Source organism: Eumetopias jubatus, unplaced genomic scaffold, assembly GCF_037043125.1.
Source record: "Eumetopias jubatus isolate StellerSeaLion01/CBP00866 unplaced genomic scaffold, mEumJub1_p1.0 scaffold_4, whole genome shotgun sequence".
In the NCBI taxonomy this organism is placed as follows: Eukaryota; Metazoa; Chordata; class Mammalia; order Carnivora; family Otariidae; genus Eumetopias; species Eumetopias jubatus.
In genome coordinates, this window is record NW_028274810.1 from 108,030,126 (window position 1) to 108,052,148 (window position 22,023).

A 22,023-nucleotide genomic window follows, 5' to 3' on the forward strand; every position below is an offset into this window, starting at 1 on the left:
TGGAGTCTGTCGTTTATAGGTCTCTGCCAGTCTCGTCCGTCTGTCCGTCTGTGTATGTGTATCTCTACTGAAGGGGTGAGGGGGACTTATGTAAAAATCCAAAATACAATCCTGACTGAGCACCCGCAGTGCTGGTCAGTCCCAGTGAGGCTGTGAAGCCTCAAGCAAGCCGTGGCACGCAGGGCTGGGGCCCTCACCGCCCACCGGGGCCCACACCTAGCCCCTCAGCCAGCCTTCCTCCTGGGGCCTCTAGGAGACAGTGGGGTCCTTGGCTTTGGGGGGCTCGGAGCCCGTCAGCAGGGAGATGGTGGGGTCATCGGTGTAGTCGTCCGCCTCCGAGAAGTAGGAGCCCTCCCCCAGCTCGAAGAGCACGGGCAGGTCGCTGCTTCCCACATCGACGGAGCCCGGGTCCACCAGGAACAGGGGTTGCGCTGTGTAGTGCACCAGCTGCTTCCCTGGGGGTGGGGGCTGGGTCAGGGCACCGGCAGGTGGGGACGCTGGGGCGGCGCAGGGCAGGGGCTCGCGGCTCGGCTCACCTGAGTCGGGGTTGCTGTTCTCTGCCTCAAGGGGCCTGGGCGGCTCCTGGGGAGAGAGGAGCTCCTGGATCTGCTGGGGCAGGAGGGGGCAGAGTGAGGGTTCCCCTCGCCGCCCCTCCCACCCCGACTCCCCCGCCAGCCCCGCCCCGCCCCGCCCCGCCTACGCACGCTGGCCAGGCTGCTGTCAAGGTCGGGCAGGCTCATGTCGGGCACGGTCACTGAGGGGCTGAACAGCTGCAGGGAGGGGAGGGCAGTCAGGCTGTGCCCATGGGCTGGAAGCAGGGTGGGGGTGGGGAGGCACTCACATCCAGCAGGGCACTCGTGTCCACGCTGAAGCCGTGGCTTGTCAGCATGGTCTGCAGGTTGTCCAGGTTGGAGTCCATGGCGTCCAAGTGGTCACTGAGCTCAGTCCTAGCCAGAGTGGGTGGGGCAGGTCAAGTGGAGCTCTAGGCACCCCCAGCCAGATGCCTTCCTGCCGGCACGCACGTGCACCAGCCGGGGGGGCTGCCCTCAGCTAGAGCCCAGCCCGCTGGGGCCCCGTCGTGCACCCGGTGTGGCCCAGGGGACGTGCGTGCCGGCCGGTCCTGTCACCGTGAGGCCCAGTAAGGCCTCTGGCAGCACTTGGGTCTGGGCCAAGATGGCAGGGGGGCCCAGGAGGGGTTTAGTGCTCAGGACGGGCTGGGGGCAGTTCTTCAGGCTTGACAAGGTCTTGCCTTCACGCTGGAAGACAGCAGCGATGGGGAGAGGGAACCGTGGGCAGGGTGTGGAGGGCTGGTCTCTGCCCTGGGTCTGGAGACAGTGGCCAAGAAGGTCCTGGGCCACCTGGCGGCCCTGTGCCACTGGACGGGTGGCCTGGCCGGCTCTGGGAGGTGTCCACGGGGCCCCGCCCCGCCCTGAGGGGAAGCTGGTCAGCACAGCAGCCAGGACGCTGGCTGCACCGGTAGCAGGTGCCAGGCTGGGAAGCCCAGCGCTGTCCGTCAGTGACCTGGGGCACTGGCTTGGGCCCCAGAGCCTGGGGTGCGGGGGAGGGCTGCTCCCTGCTGCAGAGGGCCTGGGACGCCTGTTCACCAGGCAGGGCCAAGTGCTCATGGCCAGGCCAGGGTCTGGTCCGAGGCTGGGGAGGGGCCTGAGCTCTGGCGGAGCCCTCCTCCCTCCCCAGTGGGGACGGCGCTAACCCTGGCTGGACTCGGCCATGCAGAGAGGAGGGGCAGGGGAAGAGGCGGGCGACCCCAGACATCTGTGGAGCGCGAGCCAAACTGCAAGATACAAAGACAAGAGCCCCCCGATTGCAGGTGGGGGCCAGGTGGACTCCGTGCCCCCCGCCCTTGCTTGCCTGGCCTCTGGGGCAAGCCCTCTGCTGGGCAGCAGGACAGGGGCAGTGGCCAGAGTGGCTCAGAGAGAGGTGGGACAGGCCTGTGAGGCCACATGCCCTTGGCTCCTGAGGCAACGGGGGACGTGGGACAAGCCAGTTCTGAGCTCAGGGCCAGGTCTGCTGGCGTCTCCCCCAGCAACCCATGTCCACAGCCTGACGACCCCCCGTTCCAGCCCCGCCAGGACGGTCCTGGCTAGAGGCCTAGCTGTGCTTCCAGGGGCTGCAGTGCGGGTGACTGGGGTGGCACTCACTTGTCCAGGCAGGCTACGCTGAGGCACTTCTCAGGGGCCGAGGCAGGTGGGGGCGAGGGTGAGGGGTGGTGGCCCCCTGCATCCGTAAGGGGTGTGGCCGGGGTGGTGGGGGCAGGCTCGCTTTCCCGCAGGATGGAGTCAATGAGGGCGGTTGGGGACAGGGGTATCTCCACGACAGAGGACGGGTGTCCAGGACTGGCCTCCTCCACCCGGGGGCTCCGAGGAGGGCTGGGGGGCTCCTCCTTGACGCGTACCAGGGGGCTGCTGGAGAGGGGCCTGCGCACACGGGGAACACACACCTCAGTAACCGCTTCTGTGGGCCCCCCCCTTCTCCCGACCGTTGGATGACGTGGCCCCCACCTCTCGTCTATGCTTCCTCCCGGGGAGGCCAAGGGACTGCTGGGGGCCAGTTCGGTGATGTCGGAGATGATGGGTCCGGAGCTGGCCACGGCATCTGGGGAGTAGAGGCTGGAGCTGCTGTAGGCCGGGGAGGGAGCCTGCCATCGAAGGGAGGTGACCTGTGTGGTAGGAGCTGCAGCCCTGCCGCACGGTCCGGGGCCAGCCCTGCCGCACCGCCTGGGGCCAGCCCTGCCGCACCGCGTGCTCACCGAGTAGGGGCCTGAGCCGTGGATGTGCTCCAGGGAGTACTGCCGGCCATACTTGGGCATGGAATGTGCCGAACTGCTGTCGTTCAGCATCAGGGGGCTGTGGGGGGAGAGGGGGGGTCAGGGCCCTCCCCCAGGCCTCGGCCGCCCAGGCCTCAGCCAACAGGAGACAGGGTGGCCCGGGGCCCTGGGCTGAGGGACAGGCACCCCCCACGCCTCACATTTTCCTCTTCACCCCCAGGATCCGGTTCGACTGCACCAGTGAGATGAGGAACTGGATGAGCTGTGGGCAGAAAGGCACAGTCAGCCCGGCCGAGGATGGGACCCAGCCGGCCCCCCCCCCCCCCCCCCCGCCCCGGCCGGGCCCACCGCGCACCTTGTTGACGACCTTCTGCTGCTGGGCGTGCTTCTGCCGCAGGCTGGCCACCTCCCGCCACAGGGCCTCGTTCTCGCTGGAACACACGGGGCGCAGTCAGATGCCCTGTGCCCCCTCCCCTGCCCCGGGCAGGTGTAGGGTCTGGGGTCAGACCCAGGCCTCGCTGGCACCGAGGCCGCTCTGTGCTCTGCCTCGCCGCAGGGAGGGACATACAGACGCAGCAGGTGGGGCGCCAGTTGGGAGGGGCTCCTAAGGAAGGGGCTGGGGGCCTTAGGCAGAACACAGGGCTGGGCATGCTGGGTATACCCCAGGGTCCTGGACACACTGAGGCGGCAGTGTCTGCCGCCTTGAGTGTCTGCCCTCCAACCCCGAGCCGTCTCCACCCCAACTGAACACGAGGAGAGGAGGGAAGGCCAGGGGTGCAGTGCAGCCCAGCTCTTCAGGGGGTCATCCTATGCCTCTGGGGGGCTCGGAGCCCCTCACCAGGCCTGGAAATGGCTCACAGGTGACTTCAGGGGGTGGAAAGGGCCACCTGAGCACCATCTTCCCAACTGGGCAAGCTAGGGCTGTGATCACGCCATGGCCAGCCCCGTGAACGTCTCACTGACGTGGAATTGACCCCCTTGGCCTCACCCTGAGAGGTACCCATGTCCTGGGAGCCCAAGCTCACCTAGCCCCCATCTCCAGGGGTCATATAGTTAGTGGCTTCTGCCTGACCCCAATGTGAGGACAGCCAGAGCCCAGGAGCCCCTTCCATGACAATGGAGTCATGAGGCCCTGCCCCAAGAGGATCTGAGGCCACATGAAGCTGAGCTGAGGATAGGTTCCTGAGGTCCCCAGGGCCCCCACGTGCATCGGAAAAGACCCAAGCCAGCCTTCTTGGGGGTCCTGGTTGAGGACAGGAGCACAGGGCTGGTTATGTGGCCAAATGTGCCCCAGGGGTGGTGGGGACCCGCGGGAGAGCCGGCACCATGAGGGCCAGGAAGACCCTGCCACCCTGGCCTGCAGGGTGCACACGCGGGAGGCAGCGGGAGGAGCCCAGCTCTGCCTGTTGGGACAGGACGTGGCTCGGACCCTGTCTCCTGGGGAGTGAGCGCAAGTCCAAACCTAATTCTACATTTGGAGAGCAGAAGGCCCGGGTGCCTATGTCACAAACCATGGGAGGCGGGGCTGGTGGGAAGAGCCCCCGGGGGGCAGTGGCCGGCAACCAGGCCTGCCCTGCTCCTGCCTGCTCCTTCCTCAGGCTGCCTCCGCGGGAGCCCCTCATCCCTCCATCTCCCCGTCCAGGCGTCCCCACAGCACTCGCTGCATAGGACCTACTGCTTCATGGCCAGGAGTTTGGAGTCCATGCTCTCCTGCTTCCCCTTCATGAGCTGCACGTCCGTCAGCAGCTTGGTGACGCTGTCCTGGCGAATCTTTATGTCCTCATTCTTCAGCGTGGATACCTGGGTTCCCGGGGGGAACAGTCACTGAGATGCCCCCCTCCCCGGGACACAGTGCCAAGGCCAAGGGGCTGGCAGTCTGGAGAGGGGCCTTCACCGTGGTGGCTGACGGGGGAACGGGCAAGGGGAGTCCAAGACACACAGGGAGGGGAGGGCCCATCAGGAAAGCCGCTGAGCTGCCCTCAGCAGTGGGTAGGCCCGGCAGGACGGTGAGTGGACGCTGCATCCCCACACAGCCCGGAGGAAGGTCTGAGGAGGCAGAGAGAGGGAGGCTGGCTACTCACACTGGTCACTTTCCTCTTGATGTTCTCAAGGAGCTGCTCCTGGCCACGCAGGAAGCACGGGTGCTGGAACTCAGTGTCGTCCCTCTCTGGCTTGACCAAGCCACCCTGCTCAATGTGGACCACCTTCCGGAAGCCGTCTGCATATGACGGGGTGGGGGCCACTCTGCCTCAGGGCTGGGGACCAGACCCCCAACGACAGCCCAGCCAGTGCCCCGCTGAGGGACATCAGAGGGTCCCAGAGGAGAGCTCGGCCTGGAGCGGCTCTGGTCCCACCACTGCCGGCAGCCGCTGGGTGGTCTGGGTCTAAGGGAGACCCCACATCCCCAGATGACGAGCCCTCCCCACCACGTGGCTGTGTCCGGCTGGGGCTTCACCAACTCTTCCCTGAGGACTCTGGGTGCAGGCCTGCTGGACCCTGGCCGCCCAGCTACGAGAAGCTGTGGCTGCATCCTTCGCTGCGGCAGCACAGAGCCTCTGTGGAGGCGGCCCTCCATCCCTGCCCCGCACGCCAGGAGGGCTGGGTACTCACACATGTTGAGCTGCCGCACGAAGCTGGCCATGTTGTTGTGCTTGAAGTACTTGGGCAGCACCTCCTTGGCAAACTGGCCCTGGTCAAACACGTGGAAGCTGTTCCCGCTCTGCTGGGAGACACGCCGCTGGGTCACACGCTGCCCGCGAGGGAGACGCTGCCGCTGAGAGGTGGGCGACCCCCATGCCTGCCCCCTTGGGGCGGGGGGGGGAACGCCCATGACCATCAGCCAGATGGGCCTGGTCCCTCTGCCCCAGGCTTCCAGGGGTGCCCCAAACACACAGCATTCCAGACCCAGTTCTTAGGGGTCTTGTTTTCAGCTTCACCACCAAACTTCCCCCAAGAGCAGCTAAGACCCCAGAGTGAGGCAGCCAAGAGAAGGGGAGCCTAACTTGAGTCCCTCTGGAGGGAAACACACGGTTGTGTTCAGAACCGCAAGTCTGCTCCTCTGTGGGCATCTGAGACCCCCCCCAGAGTCACCACAGTCCTCTTCCGCCATCTCCTTTCTGACCTAAATCCAGGAGCTACCAGGAGGGTCAGGGTCCTGGAGCAGGGACACAGTGGTGAGGGGAGCTGGGGCGGGGGGTGTGAGTCCACTAGAGACACCGGGCACGGCCTCCCCCATCAGTGAGGGCACTAGAGGTAAGGAGCGCGAGGAGCCAGAGAGGATCCCCCAGGTGCCTGATGAGAGCTGGAGGCTGGCCAGTCCACGTGTGTGTGCACGTGAAAACAAGCTTGCATGGAAGCATGTGAGGGGTGGAGAAGGTGGAGGAAGGGCCTCTGAAGACTCTCCTCCAAAGCAGCAGTAAGAAAACTGGCAAAAACGTTAGAGTGCACTTTTCCAGAACTCTGAAAAATCAAAGGACTATAGCAACATAGGGGGCATTTACTCAAGAACAATGGTTCACTGGCAGTAAGATCCGAGAGCACTGTGGGATTTTGACTTGCCCTACTCCCGCTTCCCTCCTGTAGCCATGAAAACCAGCAGCTGAAATCACAGAACCCCGGCACCCTGGCAGCCACTGGGTGACGATGGGGCTGGGGCTTCTTCAAGGCCCCACTCTCAGAGAATTCCTATTTTACTGGTCTGACAGCTCCCTAGGAGATTCCACTGGCAAAGCTGTCTTTGCTTGATTTGACCCAAAACTCTCCCCGTATAAAAAGCCTCTTCCCTGGGGGATGTTTGTTGATAACACCAAAAGAGAATTTTAAAACTTTGTGCTGTCTAAGGCACAGGATAACAGTTAAGGCAAAAAACAAGCTAACCAGAAAACTTGAAAGAGCTGGGCAGGGGCACCCGGGTGGCCCAGTCGTTAAGCGTCTGCCTTCGGCTCAGGTCGTGATCCCGGGGTCCTGGGATCGAGCCCCGCATCGGGCTCCCTGCTCAGCGGGAAGCCTGCTGCTCCCTCTCCCACTCCCCCTGCTTGTGTTCCCTCTCTCGCTGTGTCTCTGTCAAATAAATAAAATCTTAAAAAAGTAAAAAAATAAAATAAAATAAAAAGAGCGAGCTGGGGAATGAGATTTCGAGAGGGGTTTTGAAAAGCTCCAAAATATTCCTGGGAACCCAGAAGTCACATGCATGTGCAGGGCTCTGTGGAGAATCAGGACAAGACCTGAAAAGGCCCTAAGCTTGCACCTCTGGCTGCTTCAAGGCTCCGCATCAGCACCAAACAGAGGATGAAATAGGGGCACCAACTGCCCGGCTGAGCACTGAAGGCATACCCCGGTACATACACAGAGCCCCTGGCAAAAAATGGCACAGTTATGGGTTCCAAGCATTAAAGGAAATTTCTGTCCCCTTCACTACCTGATTACGATGCTAACCAAGGAAAGACTTTGGTCACAAAGACCATAAATTGTCCAGAATTAGTTCAGTAAAGTCGTGAGACAAATAAATACCAACAACTACAAGAAAGAGCAATTGCCCTGGGGAGGAGGGAGCTGATGTTCAGAACCTAACATATACCACATTATATTAACTGAAAATCCAATTTTCAATAAAAAAGAGACATGCAAAGAAACAAGGCCTGGCCTATATACTGGAAAAAAAGCAATCAGTTGAAACCATCCCTAAGGAAGCTTAGAAGTTGGGTTTATTATACAAAGCCTTTAAATCAGCTATTTCAAATATGTTCAAAGACCAAAATAAAACTGCATCTACAGAAATATAGGAAAGCATGAACATATCTCATAAAACAACGAATATCAATAGAGATAAAAATCATAAAAGTGAACCAAATCAGAATTCTGGAGTTAGGGAGTATAATAACTCAGACATAAAACTCACTAGAGGGGCTTGAGAGCAGATCTGAGCACGGACAAGAAGGAATCAGCAAATATGAGGATAGGTCAATTGAGATTATCCAGTCTGAGGAACAGAAAGAGAAACAGTGAAGAAAAATGGACAGAGTCTCAGAGACTGTGGGTTACTACCAAACACCGGCTTATGCATAATGGGAGTCCCAGCAGGAGAGGGGAGAACAGAAGGAATAATGGCTAAAAACTCCCCAAATTTGATGAAAAACATCCAGGAAGCTAAACAAACTCCAAGCAGGATAAACTCAAAGAGAGTCACATCTAGATACTTCATAATCAAACTGCAGGATGAAAAGACCCGGCGAGAATTTCGAAAGCAACAAGGGAGAACAGACTCATCATGTACAAGGGAGCCTTAATAAGAATAATAGCTGATTTCTCATCAGAAACCATGGAGGCCAGAAGGCAGTGGGATGACATTGAAAGGGGCTGAAAGAAAATGTCAACCAAGAATTCTATATCCAGCAAAACCACCCTTTGAAAATGAAGGAGCGGGCACCTGGGTGGCTCAGTTGGTTAAGCGACTGCCTTCGGCTCAGGTCATGATCCTGGAGTCCCGGGATCGAGTCCCACATCGGGCTCCCTGCTCAGCAGGGAGTCTGCTTCTCCCTCTGACCCTTTCCCCTCTCATGCTCTCTATCTCATTCTCTCTCTCAAATAAATAAATAAAATCTTTAAAAAAAAAAAAAAAAAGAAAATGAAGGAGCAATTTCCCCTTCTGGGATGTCAGGTGTGAGGAGATCTACTGAACCACTCCCAAGTGAAACAAATAAAGCTTATTTAAATCATTTAAAGTCTCTGGAAATTATCCTAAAAGCATACAACAAATGAGAACATTTATTTAAGAAAACCTACTGGGGCACCTGGGTAGCTCAGTCATTAAGCGTCTGCTTTCAGCTCAGGTCCTGGGATCGAGTCCCACATTGGGCTCCCTGCTCAGCGGGAAGCCTGCTTCTCCCTCTCCCACTCCCCCTGCTTGTGTTCCCTCTCTCGTTGTGTCTCTCTCTGTCAAATAAGTAAATAAAATCTAAAAAAAAAAAAGAAAAAGAAAACCTACTAAAACTATGTAGGAATAGTGAGCCTGTAGCATCTGAGCTGCAAGCGGCTCTCTCCCCACTCCAGTTCACTTTGATTGATGCTATACTCTGGGAGGGCATGGCCAGGAAGATGGGGGTCTCTTTCCCCTCTGTTTCCAATCAAGGCTTATGGTATCTCACTGAGAGGGGAAGGCCACCCAGCATTTCTCATCCTGTCTAGGTCAACAGGCTAAATTCCTGGTGATTGTAACCAAGAGGTTGGTCGGGGCGGGGGGGGCTTTGCCCCCATCCATATATTGCAGGCTGTACCCCAGGCATGGCAGGCTGAGCGTATTGAGCCCCTGACTGCCCTCCCTCCAGCTAGCATGTAGGGTATAGCATCCATGCTGAGAGAGTCAAGCTGGGAAGACAAGAGGCCACTACTCTTCCCAGTGCCTGGAGTAGTGGCTCAGAGAGTTCCCCAGGAGAGAGGCAATCCAAAGGAAAGAGAGCTCTGAAGGTCTCCCCAAGCAAACTCACTTTATGTGAAACAAAGTGTAGAAAAGTTCAAGCTTAAGGCTGCTCTTGAGAGCAGTAGCACCTCTATGTTAAGAATAACAAGCTCGAGGGGCGCCTGGGTGACTCAGTCGGTTACGTGTCTGCCTTTGGCTCAGGTCACGATCTCAGGATCCTGGGGTTGAGTCCTGCATCAGGTTCCCTGCTCGGTGGGAAGTCTGTTTCTCCCTCTGCCTGTGCTCCACCCCCCAACCCCCGCTCATGCTCTCTTTCAAAAAAAAAAAAAAAATCTTAAAAAAAAAAAGTGACAAGCTCAAGGGGCACCTGGATGACTCAGTTGGTTGAGCATCCATCTTGACTCTTGATTTTGGCTCAGATCATGATCATAGGGTCGTGGGATCGAGCCCCACATCCAGCTCCATTCTCAGCGGGGAGTCTGCTTGAGATTCCCCTCCCTCTGTCCCTCCCCAGCTTGCATGCACACGCTCCCTCCCTCTCTCAGATAAATAAATCTTAAAAAAAAAAAAACAAAAACCCCCCCCAAAAAACAAAAAAACCCAGTAACAAGCTCAACCACAGCCAGCTTGTTCACACAGGAAAGAGACAGCTAAGAGCCGTCCCAGGTCAGAACAAACCTCAGACAGACCTTAAAGGCCGCCACTGCTTGAATGTAATTGGACAAGACTGTTCAATAATCTGTGCCCCGGGGCACTGTCAAAACCAATAGAAAAGTCAGGCAGTAATTATAGAGCCTACAGTCTAGGTGTAATACCCTATGAGGCCGTGAACTCACAGATAGTAAAGAGAGGAAACAGACCTCACTAACACAGCCCACAAGCCAGCAAAAATGAAAAACAAGCACAGGAGGAGCTGGGTGTGGTGGGCATCCAGAAGTACTGCATTGCCTAAAATGCACTTTTTCAACAAAATAAGACATGTAAAGAAATATCAAAGTATGACCCACGCACAAGGGAAAAGAGAAAAACAATCACAGAAACAGCCTGTCAGAGACAAGAGGTCAGATTTAACCAAGACTTCAAAGAACACGTTATAAGTATGTTTAGAGAATTAAAGGAAATCAGTCAAGGAAGATGAGGTGACAGTGCCTCACCAAAGGACAGTAACAGTAAAAAAAAAAACAAAACCAGTAATCACAAAGAAGAGTCAGACAAAAACTCCAAAGTTCAATGGTACAATAACCAAAACGAGAAATTTACTAGAAGGCTCAACAGCAGATGTGAATTGGCAGAAGAAAGAATCAGCAAATTTGACAATGGACTGATAGAGATTATGAAAGCAGAAGAACAGAGAGAAAGCAGTAAAGAAAACATCAAAGGAGCCTCAAAAACACGTGGGACATCTTTAGCTGCACCAACATATATGTAAATGGAGTACCATAAAGAGAAAGGAATGGAACAAACATTCAAAGAAATAAGGCCTGAAAACTTCCCAAATTTGCTTTTTAAAAAAATCCATAAACATGGTATGCTGTTCCATTTACTTAGGTCAACTCTGCTTTCTTTCATGAGTGTTTTTACAGTTCTATAGTTTTGACATACAGATCCCTGCATGTTTTACCAGACTTCTCTTTAAGTACTCTCCCCCCCCAACCCCAAACAGCTGTAAATGATGTTTTAAAAAGTATCAATTTCCTATCTTTCATCAGAAATGTAACTGATTGGGCACCTGGGTGGCTCAGTCGATTGTCTGCCTTCGGCTCAGGTCGTGATCCCAGGGTCCTGGGATGGAGCCCCACGTCACGCTCCCTGCTCAGCGGGGAGTCTGCTCTCCCTCTACTCCTCCTCCCCCGCTTGTGCGCTCTCTCTCTCTCTGTCTCTCTCTCTAATAAATGAAATCTTAAAGAAAAAAAAGGAAATGCAATTGATTGGGGAATCTGGGTGACTCAGTTGGTTAAGTGACTGGTTTGGGCTCAGGTCATGATCCCAGGGTCCTGGGATCAAGCCCCACATCAGGCTCCCTGCTCAGTGGTGAGTCTGCTTCTCCCTCTCCCTCTGCCCCTCCCCCTGCTCATGCTCTCTCTCTCTCTCAATAAAATCTTAAAAAAAAAAAAAGAAATGCAATTTATTTTTGTGTGTTGACCTTGTATCTAGTGACCTTGTAAAACTCGTTTAGTTCTAGGATTATTTTTAAAAATTTTTAAAAGAATATTTATTTGACACAGAGAGAGAGCACAAGCGGTGGGAGCAGCAGAGGGAGGGGGAGAAGTAGGCTCCCTGCATGTGGGGCTTGATCCCAGGACCCTGGGATCATGACCTGAGCCGAGGGCAGATGCTTAACTGAGTCACCCATGCGCTTTTTTTTTTAATTTTTAAAAATTAAAAAAAATTTTTTTCTGCAGCCAATTAAGCCGACTGTGCTCTCTGTCCACGGGGGCTCAGTGTGCCATGGCTGCAAACAGTAGCCTCCTTGGGAGTGTATGCAGCCTGTTGATTGTATGGGTTGCCCTAAGGGACCTTGGAGACAGTCCTTTCCAGTGGATATTGAGGTCTGACCTCATGCTATCTCCAATCTAGGCTGCACACAGGTATGCGGGGTGCCTTTGGAAAGCCCCGGGGCACAGTAGCCAGGGTCCACATTGGCCAAGTCATCATGTCCATCCGTACCAAGCTGCAGAACAAGGAACATGTGATTGAGGCCCTACACAGGGCCAAGTTCAAGTTCCCTGGCCGCCAGAAGATCCACATCTCCAAGAAGTGGGGCTTTACTAAGTTTAATGCGGATGAATTTGAAGACATGGTGGCTGAAAAGCGGCTTATCCCAGATGGATGTGGAGTCAAATACATCCCTAATCGTGGCCCCTTGGACAAATGGAGGGCTCTGCACTCATGAGAACCTCAGCACTGCCCCCTCCCTATTCATGCCCACCAATAAAACCTACTACCTCTCTGTCAAAAAAATAAAAAAAATTAAAATAAAAATTAAAAAAATTTTTTGAGAGTATGCATGTGCGAGCGGGGGGGGGGGCAGGGGCGGGTTAGGGTTAGGGACAGAGGGGAGAAGGAGACTCTTAAGCAGTCTCCAAGCCCAGCCTGGAGCCCAACACACGGCTTAATCTCACAACCCTGAGATCATGACCTGAGACAAAATCAAGAGTTGGATACTTAACAAACTGAGCCATCCAGGCACCCCTAGTTTTGGGAGTATTTTTGTAGATTTCTTGGTACTTTCTATGTAGACAATCATGCTATCTATGAATAAGGCCGGCTTTATTTCTTCCTCTCCAATATATATTCCTTTAATTTCTTTCTCTTGTCTTCAAGTACTGGACAGGCCTTCTGGTACAATGTTGACTAGAACTGGGGAAAACAGACACTGTGCCTTCCTTGTTCTGATCTTAGGGGAAAAGCATTCAGTCTCTCCTACCATTAAGCATGACGTTAGGTGTAGGTTTCTTTGTAGACCCTTTTGTATCAGGCTGAAAAAGTCCCCACTATTCCTAGTTTCCTGAGGATTTTTTTTTTTTACAAACATATTCTGTCAAATGCTTTTTCTGCAAATAATATGTTCATGTGGTTTTTCTTCTTTAGGTTGTTAACACAGTGAATTATACTGATTGATTTTAAAATCTTGAACCACTCTTGCATTTCTGGAATAAGTTCCATATGTTGTGACATTACTTTTTTTATATATATTGCTAGATTTGCTCATATTTTATTATGAAAGATACTGGTCTGTTTTCTCAGACTGTTTTTGTTTGACTTGTTTAGTTTTAAGTAATCTCTACACCCAATGAGGGGTGTACCAGGGCTGTTCTTTGTGACCACTAGCATTCAACAGATGTGATGATATTTGAGAACGGGTTACAAAAGCTACCTGGGGCTCTTGCTTTCTTGGATCCCTCGCTCTGAGAGAAGCAGGCTGACCTGCTGTAGGCAGCCCTAAGGAGAGGCTCACATGGTGAGGAATGAAAGTGTCTTGCCAAAAGCTACTTGCCACAAAACACTTGAGTGAACTTGGAGGCAGGTCTCTCTTCTTCAGTCATCTTGAAATGACTGCAACCTCAATGAGAGGGCTTGAATCAGAATCAGTCTGTGACTCTCAGAAACTGTGGGGTTTGTTGTTTTATCAGTTAAGTCTTGAGATATTTGGTTACACAGCAATAAGTAATACAAGCACTAAATATTTTGTGTGTGTTTTAAAGATTTATTTATTTATTTTAGTGGGGGGGGGGAGGGAGAAGGAGAGCATCCCAAGCAGATTCCTTGCTAAGCGCAGAGCCCGACATGGGGCTCAATCTCATGACCCTGAGATCATGACCTGAACTGAGATCAAGAGTCAGATGCTCAACCAACTGAGCCACCCAGGAGCCTCTTTGTGTGTGTTTTTTTTTTGAAGCTATTGTAAATATTTCCATTTTCAACAGTTCATTCCTAGTGTGTAGAAATAGAATTGGTTTTTGTATACTAACCCTGAATCCTATGGCCTCACTAAACTCATTTATTAGTTCTAGTAACTTTTTTTTGGTAGATTCCTTGGGACTAAGTCAGTGACAATGTTTTCTATAAATGTGGACAGTTTGACATCTCACCTTCCAATTTTTCGGTCTTTTATTTACTTATTTGCTGTATCACTTGACCAGGGGATTACACAATTTGTTAAAGAGAAGTGCTAAAAGCAGACATCCTGGCTTTCTTTTCCATTGTTGGGGAGAAGTACCTGCTTTGTCCCCATTAAGTACAATGCCAGTTGTAGGTTTTTGCAGGTGCTTTTTATGGGACTGAGGAACCGCCCTTACTAGTCTGCTGAGCTGTTATCATGAAGTGGATGTTACATTTGTCAGTGTCTCTCCTTACTCCACTGAGACGGTCGTGTGGTTTTTCTTCTACGTCTGCTGACGTGGTGAGTTACACTGAGTTCTGAATGCTGACTAGACTCCCACCAATGGAACTCCCTTCTGGCCTCAAGCCTCAGAGTTGCTGAGGAGAAGTCAGCATTGTTCTACATCCCTCTGTGCAATTCCCTTTCTTTTTCGGGCTGCTTTAGGATTTTCTCTTCCTCACCTGTTTTTAGCGACCTGATGGTGATGTGCCCTGGTATATGCTTTTTGTGCTTATCCTCCTTGGAAAGTCTTTTTTTTTTTTTTTCTGAAGATTTCATTTATTCATTTGACAGAGAGAGACAGAGCGAGAGAGGGAACACAGGCAGGGGGAGTGGGAGAGGGAGAAGCAGGCTTCCCGCGGAGCAGGGAGCCCGATACGGGGCTCGATCCCAGGACCCTGGGACCGTGACCTGAGCCGAAGGCAGACGCCTAACGACGGAGCCACCCAGGCGCCCCATCCTTGGAAAGTCTTATAAGTCTTGGATTTATGGGTTCACAGCTTTCCAAAAATTTGGATGGTTATGTCTAAGCATTCCCTCCCCCTTTATTCTTGAACTTCGCTTGTGTGTCAGGCTGTGTGATATCGTCTCCATGAGGCTCTGCTCACTAATTCCAGTCTGGTTTTCTCTGGACATCACTATGAATAGTTCCTATGGTTCCTCTAGTTCAGTGATCTTTTCTTCTGCAGTATCTAATCTGTTAATCCCCTGCAATAACTTATACAAATAAGCTTTGGATTTTACATTAACTTTAGGTTTACAGAAAAGTTGGGAAGATAGTACAGAGTTCTCATATACCCTGCACACTATGATTAACATTGTGTACTTGTTGCAATATACAGGTTTCCCCTGCTATCTGAAAGTAGAGTGTTCCCAGGAAATCTTTTGTAAGCCGAAATTCATAAAGCAAAGAATTACTGCTAATATGGAAAAATCTAGAGTAGTCCCAGACCCCAAAAATAATCTTTCAGTTAGCTAAAACAGGAACTAATGTAGGTCTTTTTTAAAGCAAGATGGCATAACATGAACTTTCAAAAAAAGGGGCATGCCTGTTCCTTATTAACTAAAGTTCCTATTTTATTCAGATTTCCTTAGTTTTTATCTTCCGTCCTTTTGCCCCAGGACATCATCCAAGGGATTATGTTACGTTTAGTTGTTATGTCTCCTTACATTCCCCTTGGTTGGGGCAGTCTCTTAGACTTTCCTGGTTTCTCTTGACCTTGACAGTTTTGAGGAGTACTTGTCTGGTATTTTGTAGAATGTCACTCAGTTTGGATTTGTCCTGTGTCTTTTCCTAATGACTAGTTGAGGTTATGTAAGTTTTTGGAGGAAGACCACAGAGGTTAAGTGCCCTTCCCCTCGTGTCATGGCAAGGACGCACGCTATGAGGCCATGTCTGTCAGGTGTCCCCACGATAGTTGACTGCCCCCACTCTGTTGCTTCTTGGAATAAAGTCACTTCGTGTAGCCCACATGTGCAGGTGAGGAGACACGTGATGCCTCCCTGAAGGCGGGATCTACACGGACAATGTGGAATTCTTCTGCATGAGAAACTTGTTCCATTGACATTTTATTCTCTGTCTTCCACTTCTCTGTCTTCATGGGTTTGCTTTACTTCTTTGAGCACTCGGAATATTTTTATAATTGTTTTAATGTCTTTGTTGGCTAGTTCCCATCACCCCTGGGAACACTGCTATGACTCTCCCCTTCTTTGTCATAGGACACACTTTCCTGCCAATTGGCTCACCTGTTAGTTTTGAAAGGGCCCTGGACACGAGGGTTTTTATGTTGTCTGGGTTTTGTGATCTTCCTCCGGAGAGTGTTTTGTGTGATCAGCCTGATCCTTTTACGGCTTCTCTTTAAATTCAATTACATTGTGTTTGGAGCAGACTTTCTTAATTCAGTCCCACTTCCAAGCTGTAGCTCTTTCTTTTTCTTTGCTGTAGCTCTTTTAGTCTCTGCTGAATGCTCTGCATGTTCAATGTGGTTCCTCCGAATTGGCTGGGAGAACTCAGGTAATTCACGGCCCTGTGTGAGCTCTCCTCAGTAGCTGTTCCTTTTCTAGAAGGTTCTCAGGCTGGCCTCATAGGTCTCATCCTATGGGCAGGTGGAACCAGTACTCTGTTGAAGACCCAAAGGGGCTCATGTGCAGACTCCTGGAGCTCCTTCCTGGTACACTTCCTTCCCTGGTACCATACCTTGCAAACTCTAGCTGCCTTAGCTTTTCCAAAGTCTGGGCTGTTAGTTTGAAAACCGCCTCCAAGCAGAAAGCCTGGGCACCTGTGTGGCTTACCTGTCCTTCCTGTTTTCCAATCCTGAACATTGTTCAAGGGTTAAGCCCACACTGAATATGTCCTACAAGCCCTACCTTAAGGGCCATCAGGAGTTTCAAAGGTTTCCTGGTGAATCCATCACAGAACACCATGTTCCATCTCCCTGCCTCATGATTCAAGACCCCTCCTTCTCTGCTACCTCTGGGGAATTCCTGGAAGTGGTCTTAGCTTTTCCTTGGGTATAATCAAAGGCTGTGATTAGAAATATGGAAGCAGCAGGGAGAAGTGAGTGCCCAGCTATTGGCTGGTGAGCAATGCCCTAATCCTGAGATGTACTTCTCTTTCCTTCTCTCCTTCCTTCCTTTTCTTTCTTTCTCTCTTTCTTTTTAAAGTGAACTCTACACCCAGCATGGGGCTCGAACTTATAGCTTCGAGACCAAGAGTTGCATTCTCTACCCACTGAGCCAGCCAGGTGCCCTGAGATGCACTTCTTAGTAACTGCCAAGTCTGACTGTAAATTTGGAGCCTTTGGCCTTATTTTTGATGGCACTAGGAATAATCTAAAATGAATCCAAAATTCTGCAGGCATGTATGCTTTTATAGAGAGGGTCTCTGTCTTTGAGTATTTTCTCAAAGGCTCCATGACCCCAAAGGGTTAATAACCACCGTATTCCATGAGGGGGACCACCTGCACTATCTACCCAGAACACTTCAGTCCCCCAAATGTCAATCCGAAGACTAGTCTGGCATGATGTGCTCTGGTCTCCTGCCTGGCTGGCCAACCCTCTCTGGGGTCCAGGGACATGGGCATTTGGAGCGGTAGGTGTGTGGCCAGAGCAATGTGGCCACAGAAGCAGAGAAACCCAGGCTGCAGAGGGAGGTGACAGGACGTGGGAGGCCAGTCCAGAAATGGAGGGTCACTTAGGTCCCCCTCCCCCACCCTAGTTTTGTCCTTATCTGAGTGTGAGACCATTGGCACCGTCATGTCCTGTTCTTCTTTCTGCTTAAGTTAGCTTACGTCAGTGCCTGCAACACAAGCACCAACACAATCCTCCTCACCCCTGGCCATCTGCAGGCCAGGGGACACGTGCAGGCCGGTGACTCTGCTCACTCTGGCTTTCTGGCTCAAGAACGGAGGGGTCTGTGGTGACAGCTGCTGTCCTGCCAGGACTGGGAAGCATTTGAGGGCTGGCCGTCCTCCTTTCATGGCCTGTGAAGACAGCGCCCCCCCGTCCCGAGGGGGAGGGCACCTTGAAGCCAGAGCTGCAGGCTCCAGGGCCTATGGAGTGTGAGGACTCTGGCCTAGCCCCCACATCATACCCGATGGGCGCTCTTTGCATATTCCAGAGTGGGTCTATCCCACTGCCCCCTTCCAGGTCGAGTCAAGATTCTGAGCACACACGGGTCCTGTGGAGTCAGGCGCGCACGGCTACGCTCCGGACATCTACCTCCCCCCCACCCCCACCCCCACCCCCAAGGAGGCCATCATGGCCCAGACCTCCAGCCCCCTTCCAAGACCCATGTGCCCTGGGCCCCTCCTCACCGCACCCCTGCCCACCTCACCCCCTGGGGGGGGGGGGCAGGAGGAAACAGACTCGGGAGGCCACAGCGTGGAGTCTGTCGTTTATAGGTCTCTGCCAGTCTCGTCCGTCCGTCCGTCTGTGTATGTGTATCTCTACTGAAGGGGTGAGGGGGACTTATGTAAAAATCCAAAATACAATCCTGACTGAGCACCCGCAGTGCTGGTCAGTCCCAGTGCGGCCAGGGTCTAACTAAGAAAACCAGTGAGGGTAGGCCCAGCGTCTTGACCCTGTGGGCATGGGTGGGGGCTCTCCTGCTGCCACCAGGAAATACGGAGTACCTGGCAAAGGCGGTCAGGGAGCAACAGCTGGTCTTTGTCAGAAAGATGCTGGATTCGGGTCTGGTTTAACCAATCTCCAGCTTGTTTTGCTAAGTTTCCTGATGTTTTTGAGACTCAGTTTTCTCTTCTATTCTTTTAGAGATTTTATTCATCCATTCATGAGAGACAGAGAGAGAGAGAGAGAGAGAGAGAGAGAGAGAGAGAGAGAGAGAGAGAGAGAGGCAGAGGGAGAAACAAGCTCCCTGCTGAGCAGGGAGCCCGATGTGGGACTCGATCCCAGGACTCTGGGATCATGACCGGAGCTGAAGGCAGACGCTTCACTGACTGAGCCACCCAGGCGCCCAAGACTCAGTTTTCTTATCTACAAAATGGCCAACTGCCTGCTCCTTGCATGGCTGTGGATGGAGGAGAACTGATACTCTAGTGCAGGTGAGGTCTGAGGAAGCACAGCTGGGCTGCCATGTGGCGGCTGCAGCTGTCTACATCAAGGAGGCCCTGCAGCATGCCGCCCAGCCTGCCGCTGGGAGCAGTAACCTGCGGTGCTCCTTCAGCATTTTGGCTCAACTGACAGATCCCTAAGGGCAGGATCCAGAGGGCCTGCTGGGTCCTGGCAGCTGTCTCAGAACGAGCTCAGCAGGCTTGGGGGGGTGCCTCACCTGGCTCTCAGTGTCAGGGGAGGAGGAGTGTCCCTGCCTGTCAAGGGAGCTCTGGAAATGGTCCACAGCCAGCTCTGAGTGTACAGGTGCGACCAGAGCAATTCAAGTGGTCTCACGGGGAGCTGGTGACCTAACTGCAGGAAGTGCTGTGCCCCCAACTCTCTACCCTGAGACCCAGCCCCTCCAGAGTGACCCTCTGACAACTGGCCACCTGGGACGGGCCCTGGCCTTGGTGACCTCCAGTTCCTAGGTGTCTGCTCCACACAGTCCTATTAGGTTCATTCCTGCTCCCAAAGAAAAGAGAACTGCACTGATCAGGCTGGGACTAGGGTGGGGCCAGAGAGGCGCCAAAGGCCAAAATTTAAGGAGCCCCCTCCAGCCCCCCGGCCTCCAAGTGGCCCTAAAAATAAGTGCCTCCTTAAACTGTGCCATCAGGCACCTCCCAGCCTCACCTGGCCCTGATCCCTAGGCCAGACAGGCCTGAATCATGGACAGTCCCAGTGGGCGTGGGAGGCACGGGGGAGCTGCGGCACACCCTCAGGCTGTGCTCATGGCAGCCAAGTTCCCTCTCTGCAGCAGCAGGAGCTGTAGGGTCCTGCAGGACCTGTTTGGGGGGCAGCTGCTTCTCCAAAGACCCTTGCTTATCCCGCTGAGATGCCATGCCTAGTGCATCTTTACCTGTATGAGGATTTGAGGGTGAGTAAGCCAATGTAATCCTCTGGGGCAGTGACCTGTGATCTGTCCCTCAGGCTGGGCAGAGGAAGCTCAACGCTGTCCAGACCTGGTCCCACTGGCCAGAGGGCTTCTGGGGCTGGACCCCTTCCCTCACCTTATTCAGCCTGGAGAGTCAGCCACCGTACCTCTGACTGCCCCTTGTCCCCTAGGTCAAATGTGGTGAGTTTCTCTTGGTAGAACTGTGAGAAAACTTCCAACACAAAGGGGGAGACACCAAAAGCAAGGACATCAGAGCTTTCTAAGGCCTCTGAGAGCCAGACTCTGGGCCACAAGTCTGCAGAAGACCCTGTGTGGACTTTTGTGGTAGAGGCCACAGGTACAGGACCATCTCCTGCCCCCGAGCCAGGCAGTTCCCTGCCCAGTTCCCCTGCCCAGCCTGGAAAGGGCTTCCTTCCACTACTGAGTTACTGTTTGGTTTCTGTATTCATTGTCAGTGCCAGCCCCTACCACTATGTCCTGCCTGACCTGCATATAGACCAGGAAGGATCAAATTCTCATGCTCCAGCCGGTTCCCCAACCCCCTTTCCCCTGACCTGATTCCCATCCCCCCAATACCAAGAGGATTCATGAGCAGCCACTATAAGTGAATGCTGTCACAGGCCTGATCATTCCTGTTCAAATGCCCTGCCTAGAACATAGAACACAGGCTGCGGGTCCTGGAGAGTAAGCTGGTAACACTTCACCCACATGCCTCACAATCTTTAAGCAGAAAAAGCAAGCAGATTAAGGGGCACCCTAGCAGGTGGGATGGATCACCCTAGCAGGATTAGGCTTGGAATATTTCCCAGGGCATCTCTGATGCCCCCCCCCCCCCAATCTGGGTTAAGAGTGTTTCCTGGAAGTTAGGGGAAGGAAAAAGAGGAAGAAGGAAGATAAAGGAAGACAGAAATGTGGGGTCACTTTCTTTGGTTAGAAAAATTCGAGGTCTGGAAAGAGGGGATGGCGGTAACATGGCAGCTTGTGGGAAAGCATGTTTCTCCTTTTCAGGGCCCTTGCCTGTCATCAGAGAAAACGGGTAGTGCACTGAGGAATGGAGTGCCCACACATGCAAGTCACTGAAACCAACACAAAGTGTCTCCAATAAGAATGCCGCGTGATACCTAGTCTCTTTATTCCCAGTCTTCAGGCAGAGCAGCGCTTGAGCAAACGGACAACCCAAGACTTAGCTTCAACCTAAACATTTCTTCATTCCTAACGGCTTAAGAGCATGAAAGGAAGTGCTTAGAAAAGTCTGAGAAACCCAGCGTTTTGGCCCTCAAGAGGTCAAGCAGATTTGGAGGCACCCACAGGCTCTGGACCAGGGTGGCCTTTCTTCAGGTCACCCATTTGCCAGCCCTGGGGTATGGCTCTGGCCTTCCCCAGACACGACATCACAGGATGGGAACAGCAGATTCCGATCTTCAACTCCCGACACACTCTCTGATCTACCCCTGCAAAACCGGAGCTGTCCGGTCTTGCAGGGTCAAACCTTGTAAACAAGCCTGCTGCCAGGCAACAGAAGACAGGGACTTGAATAAAGACGCCCTGTGAGGAATGAAAAACAAAGCTGTTCTAGGGAAACCCAGCTCCAGTATCTCTGGGCATGGGTTCGAGATCAACTTGAACTTTATGACGTTTTACTTTCTGTTTTCGTTCCTTTCCCCTTTGCACTAGAGCAACGCCCTCCGATTCACGCGCCACGTCCTAATTTTCTACGAATAGCTGCCGACCACACCACCCTGGTAACTCATTTGATAAAATACGGAGGGTCACCTGGGCACAATGATCGCCACCGGGCCTGGGTACTTCCGCGATTGTCCAACAGTTAGCGAAAGATCAAAGGAGAGGCCCTTCCTCCCCAACCTGCGGACACTTGGCGTGGCAGGCGCCGACAAGAGCGAGCCCCGCACGCTTTTCCTGCGAACCCTGACCCTGAGCTCCCGCCTCCCCACATCCCGCCCCTCACGGGGCTGGCCCCGGCCCCTCACCGGGCTCCAGCAGATAAGAGCGTCGGTGTCCGGGTCGCTAACGAGGGTCCACAGCTTGGTCAGGAAGGCCGGGACGTTGCTGGGCCCCGCCGCGCCGGGGCCCACGGGCAGATCCATGCCGGGCTAGGCGGGGAGAGGCGGAGGTGACGACCGCGAAATGGGGCCTCGGGCCGAGCTAGCGCTGCCGACGCGCCTGCCGCCGGGGCAGCACCACCGCCACTGCCGGCTGCGCACACACGGCCCCGCGGCCTAGCATGGCCGCAGCCATCTTGCGACGGGCGCGCTCCCGCCGGCGCCACCCGCCCGCGTCGCCCCGGCGCGCGTACGCCCGCCCCGCCCCGCCCCGCCCCGCCCCGCCCCCTCCCGCTCTTCTGTCGCCGCGCGCTTGCGCGTGCTGGACCCGCCCCACCAATCGGGCCGGGAAGGGCGGGACGGGCCGCGCCCCCTGAC

At 53.6% G+C, this 22,023-nt stretch overlaps 2 protein-coding genes and 1 non-coding gene across 9 annotated transcripts; 2 read left to right on the plus strand and 1 right to left on the minus strand.

Annotated features, from left to right (window-relative positions):
- HSF1 (heat shock transcription factor 1) lies at positions 1-21,854 on the minus strand. Of its 7 annotated transcripts, none has more exons than XM_028093567.2 (14): positions 21,574-21,854; positions 5,396-5,504; positions 4,867-5,003; positions 4,461-4,585; positions 3,141-3,216; positions 2,986-3,047; positions 2,768-2,864; positions 2,520-2,656; positions 2,160-2,435; positions 1,712-1,792; positions 842-947; positions 705-770; positions 537-606; positions 1-455 (listed from the first exon to the last, which is right to left on the minus strand). In XM_028093567.2, the coding sequence occupies exons 1-14, from the start codon at positions 21,688-21,690 to the stop codon at positions 250-252; spliced, it is 1,665 nt and encodes a 554-aa protein (XP_027949368.1). In that variant the 5' UTR covers positions 21,691-21,854; the 3' UTR covers positions 1-249. The 7 variants fall into 7 exon arrangements, with proteins under 7 accessions (XP_027949368.1, XP_027949367.1, XP_027949366.1 ...); XM_028093566.2 differs by having other exon boundaries at positions 537-609; XM_028093565.2 differs by having other exon boundaries at positions 5,396-5,507.
- LOC114201122 (small nucleolar RNA SNORA70) lies at positions 11,597-11,730 on the plus strand. Its single transcript, XR_003607586.1, has one exon. It is a non-coding gene; the product is annotated as a small nucleolar RNA SNORA70 (small nucleolar RNA).
- LOC148164589 (large ribosomal subunit protein uL16-like) lies at positions 11,763-12,132 on the plus strand. Its single transcript, XM_088023068.1, has one exon. It carries the CDS (start codon positions 11,791-11,793, stop codon positions 12,091-12,093), a length of 303 nt encoding a protein of 100 aa, XP_087879194.1. The 5' UTR covers positions 11,763-11,790; the 3' UTR covers positions 12,094-12,132.
- Positions 21,855-22,023: the final 169 nt, after the last annotated feature.

Excerpts from the sequence above, each read along its gene's own strand:
- LOC148164589 (XM_088023068.1), top strand. The coding sequence starts at position 11,791 with ATGCGGGGTGCCTTTGGAAAGCCCCGGGGCACAGTAGCCAGGGTCCAC.
- HSF1 (XM_028093564.2), bottom strand. The coding sequence starts at position 21,690 with ATGGATCTGCCCGTGGGCCCCGGCGCGGCGGGGCCCAGCAACGTCCCG. Across the intron at positions 948-1,711 it reads CATGGCCGAGTCCAGCCAGG|GACTGAGCTCAGTGACCACT; the intron begins GTTAGCGCCGTC and ends CACTCTGGCTAG. Across the intron at positions 771-841 it reads ACACGAGTGCCCTGCTGGAT|CTGTTCAGCCCCTCAGTGAC; the intron begins GTGAGTGCCTCC and ends CCCTCCCTGCAG.